The sequence below is a fragment of the Notothenia coriiceps genome, unplaced genomic scaffold (genome assembly GCF_000735185.1).
Source record: "Notothenia coriiceps isolate Sejong01 unplaced genomic scaffold, NC01 NC01_scaffold00026480, whole genome shotgun sequence".
NCBI classification, from domain to species: domain Eukaryota; kingdom Metazoa; phylum Chordata; class Actinopteri; order Perciformes; family Nototheniidae; genus Notothenia; species Notothenia coriiceps.
The window spans coordinates 1-4,634 of NW_011359181.1; the positions used below are offsets into that span (position 1 = coordinate 1).

At 42.4% G+C, this 4,634-nt stretch overlaps 1 protein-coding gene across 1 annotated transcript; it reads left to right on the plus strand.

The window, feature by feature from the left end:
* Positions 1 to 2,216: 2,216 nt before the first annotated feature.
* On the plus strand, positions 2,217 to 3,354 carry LOC104957193 (homeobox protein DBX1-B-like; the record flags this gene model as incomplete). Its single annotated transcript, XM_010784802.1, has 2 exons — positions 2,217 to 2,695; positions 3,274 to 3,354. Coding segments are annotated over exons 1-2 (424 nt in total), but the record flags the coding sequence as incomplete, so codon positions are not given.
* Between the last annotated feature and the right edge of the window lie 1,280 nt (positions 3,355 to 4,634).

Genomic DNA, 4,634 nt, shown 5'->3' on the forward strand with positions numbered 1-4,634 from the left:
GATGCACCTCCTTGCCATCGTCCCGAAACGTGCATGGTAGAAACACTCACCGGTATCTCCTCGCCGACTCGGCGCCGCCGTGTCCGGCCTCCGCCATGCTTTCTTGCCCGCCGAAGGGCCGCTGTGCGCCACAGCCAACGTCTCCGCACCAGACTGTCGTGTAGCCAGGAAGAAACGGTCCACTTCTCCGGCCAGCGTGCGGGGCTCCGTTATGGGTGTGTTGGCCAACGTCGTCTGGACCCGGGGAGGTAAGTGTTGAAGAAACATCTCCATGAACAAAATCTGGGTATCATCCCCTCCTAGCAGGCTTAGCATCTTCTCCATTAACTGAGATGGCTTGCCATCTCTGAGGCCCTGAATGTCCATAATTTGGCGGGCTCTTTTTCTCGTCGATAAACCAAATGTCTTCAGGAGAAGAGCCTTGATAGCCTCGTATTTGCCGAGGCGTGGGGGTGCTGCGATGAAACCCACTAAGCTGGCTGAAGTAGAAACCCCCAGCGAAGCCACCACGTGGTAATATCTCAGCTCTTCGTCGTGGAGATGCTTGCAAGCGAAGTGAGCCTCCACGTGTGCAAACCATGCCTCCGCGGCATGCTCCCAAAACTCCGGCAGCTTAACGAAAATATCTCGTTCAGCCATGTTCAAATTTATTTTCGGAAACTATCTCGAAAAACGCAGGGTCACCAGTGTAGTGCCGGTAAGAAGGAGTCGGAGGCGGAGTATTTAAGATGGAATTCCACTCTTTATTTTCCATCAAGCCATAGAGATATCAAACATGTGCTCAGTGATGAGAGTCAAGTTAGAGTGCCTTACTAGCTCTAGCTTGGCAACCTAAATACTCGGTGTTACACTAAACAAGGTCCGTGTAGGAACTGTAACTCAAAAGTGAATTATGGTTAACTAGAGTCACCACAGTAGCCTATATTACCCAAATGTCATTAGTAATGCGTTACATTACTTCGTGACAGCAAAAAGTAATACATTACTGACACTGTAACTCCGTTACTTTTGTAACGCGTTACACAAAACCCTGGAAGTAGGCTACTATACTGTACTGTAGCTTATTATTTTCGAATCAATCCTTTTTTTCAAATTATGAATTTCACCAACAAACACAAAATACACACATTTCTTGGGGGTGCTTAGGGTGTGCTATGGCTATCCATGGCGGTGCTTCCCACGAGGCCCCCCTGGCGCCGCCGGAGCCGTGGAGCTGACGGTGAGGACCGAGGGGTAAAACTCACATTTAATGAGTGTGCGTGCATGTGTTTGAAAAGCGTTTTGTAGCCTACTATTGTTATCATTATTATTGTTATTATTATAATAATAATTATTATTGTTATTGCTATTATTGTTGTTGTTATTATTATCATTATTATTATTATTGTTGTTGTTATTATTATTATTATTATTGTTATTATTATAATAATCATTATTGTTATTATCATCATTATTATTATTGTTGTTATTATTTTTATTATTATAATTGTAATTATTATTATTATTATCATCATTATTATTATTATTATTATTATTGTTGTTATTAATAGTATTATTATAATTAGGCCTACAGCCTGTCATCGGACAGGGTCAGGTGAAATGACAAAGGTGCAGGGCATTCTTTTTGGAATGCTAATGGTCTCATGTCGTGTGGGCGGGGGAATTGGGAGGGGAGTCAGAAAAAGTATGGATAAAGTAGACCAACTTTTGTAATATATATATATATATATATATATAGCCTATATAGCCTATATATATATATATATATATATAAAACTTACAATGAATAACGAGGCTGGTGAAAGCCCATTCTTCCGTGCGACTGAAGATGGTGCATTGCCCTTAAGATTCTGTCTACTTCTTACAGCAGAATACTACATTTTAGCACCGTTTCATGTTGTCAACCTGCAGGAGCCAACAGGTGGCCGCGAATTAAAAATGCTCGAATATCTTATTTCATGAAAGTCATTTGGAAGACAAGTGCTCATGCTCTGCGTCCTGCTGCTTCTTCATCGGAGCAAGGATCACATGAGCTGCTTCATTTACATTAACCCAATAAAAAGATAGAAGCACGAGGGAAATGTGATGTTTGTGGTGACGGAGGTGGTCCAATCACAAAGGATCAGAGGACCGTTGACCAATCCTCTTGATTTAGTGTTCAAAGAGATCAGGCAGCGAGAGAGGCTTGAACTTGTGCGCGTGCACAAGCGCATGTGCTTGAGTGTGCGACTGTGCGTGTTCGTTTGTAGGAGTGACTGCTTGTATAAAACCTCTCCAGAGAGTGCACAGAGAGCAGAGAGTGTTCGTGAGGTTCCGCTTTACTTCCCTGAAGAACCTGTAACCTCTGCGGACATGATGTTCCCCTGCAGCGCGCTGCCGCCTCCTCTCTACCCGGCCTTCCTGCGTCCTCCTGTGGCTCTCTCCTCGCCCCTGAACCGGTCCCTGCACTCAGGCTTACTGGTGGAAGATCTCCTCAGATGGAGCCAGCCTGTCAGCTACATACAGCGGACTTTTTCTTCCAGAAGTCCCGGGGACATTCTCCAGCTGAGCGCGGGGCAGTGCGGCCCCCCCCGGCTACGGGGGCCCGGCACAGAGCGCTGTGTGCCGCCGGCCGGCTCCCCGCAGTCCGGCGGCCCGGAGCCCGGGTACCTGAAGTTCGGCGTCAGCGCAATACTGGCCCCGTCCACACGGAGTGGTGAGTAGAGCAATTATTGGATGATGATCATTGCTATGATATCATTGTTTTTTAAACATCGCAAAATTAAAGGCTATAATTATTCTTTTAATTTGTATAATAATAATAATAATAATAATAATAATAATGTTATTATTATTTATTTTGTATTCAACTAGCCATGCAATTTCAACTCCAATGTAATTTTTCCCACAAAAGCTACCAGAATTGATGCTATAGCCTACTCTACTGTTGACAGAATAATATGACAGATATAGATAAATGTTGAAAAGAATAGAAAAGTAGAAGAGTAGAATAGAGCACAGGAAGTGTAGTAATGTATTGACTGCAATTGTTGAGTCTTAAAAACTGTAGCCCATAAAATGGGCCAATTCATGAAAACTGCTGAGGTGCATCAGACACAACTTTACATTTGATTTGTATTTGTTCAATGAAGGAGTTAGCCCTATAGGCCAGGTTGCTACTATATGTGTTGTTAAAATGTTAAGCTATAAATCCTAAAGTATTAGTAAACGTGTCGTTCTCTGGTGTCTGAACTTTCTCCTGACTCAGCATCTTGTTTGTTTCCTGCTCCTCAGTCCAGAGCGTTCAGAAGTCCTTCCCTTTGCCTTTCTTTGATGGAAGCCTTCACCCCTTCATCCGAGCGTCCTACTTCACAGGTTGGTGAGCTTCACTACTCCAAGGCGGACTTTGACCTGTCTTCAGGGGAAATCTGATCACACAGACACATATTTTCTCCCCTGCCACAAATCAGGCCACTGTTTCCGTCTACCACATCAACACCAAATAAGCTACTCATATCCCTTACTGTTGTAATTACCATTATCTACTGGTTATACGTTCTTTTAAATAAAGGCAATTTGATCCATGGGAAATCAATTTTCCTTTTATTTTTGCGAAGAACCAAACGGCCAAGAGACTTCCGAAGAGAAAACATGCTGATCCGTTCTCTTTTATTTGTAATAATGAAATGCTATTGGACTCAATACTATACGTTTTGATTATAAATGTGATATGAAATAATTATTTTAAATGACTATCTCATAGAGTAACAGTATCGCAGTACATCTACAGTGTCGATTAATACAAGTGAGTCAACATCACTTAAAATCCCACATGTTCTTTATTTGGGCACATTTAAATGTATATATACATATAATATTTGTAATATTTGTTTTAAATTATTAGCATATATAGTATATTACATTACATTACATTACATTGCATTTAGCTGACGCTTTTATCCAAAGCGACTTACAATACAATAAGTGTATATATACGTTTAAAATCCAAATATTGATATAAAGGTGAATAAGTCACAGTTTAGCCATTTACTAAATAATATGATTCACTATTTAATAGGATTGAGTGTGTGTGTACTATTCATTTTCCTGGAGGATTTTTAATCTGACTACAGCTATGAACAAACGTAACATTAAAAAACACGGATCTCAAACAGCAAACGGATGAGAGTGTGTTTCTGAGTGTGTTGAGTGTGTTTCTGAGAGTGTGTTTCTCAGAGTGTGTTGAGTGTGTTTCTGAGAGTGTGTTTCTGAGAGTGTATTTCTGAGTGTGTGAACGCTGAGGGCTCAAAGGCCTGGACCTGTCAGCCTTTTAGCATGGGAATACCCCGGACAGCCTGGAATCAGATCCGCCAATTTGAGGGACTATTTAGGCGACGCAGTGACTGCTGACATTAGCACCAGTTGTCCTAATCTACAAATTAGTCCAGTTTGTCACGCTCTAAATATATTAGTGCCGTTTGTCATGCTCTAAATGTGAGGCGGGTATCTTCCCGACTCAGGACCTCAGAGCTCTTCACGCGCCGTCGTTTTCCCACCAAGCCCCTCCGCACCCCTACAAAGATCCCAGCACCGTGACCAAAGGAGCCACAACCACACACACAAATAGACACACACACACACTCACACCCCCCCCC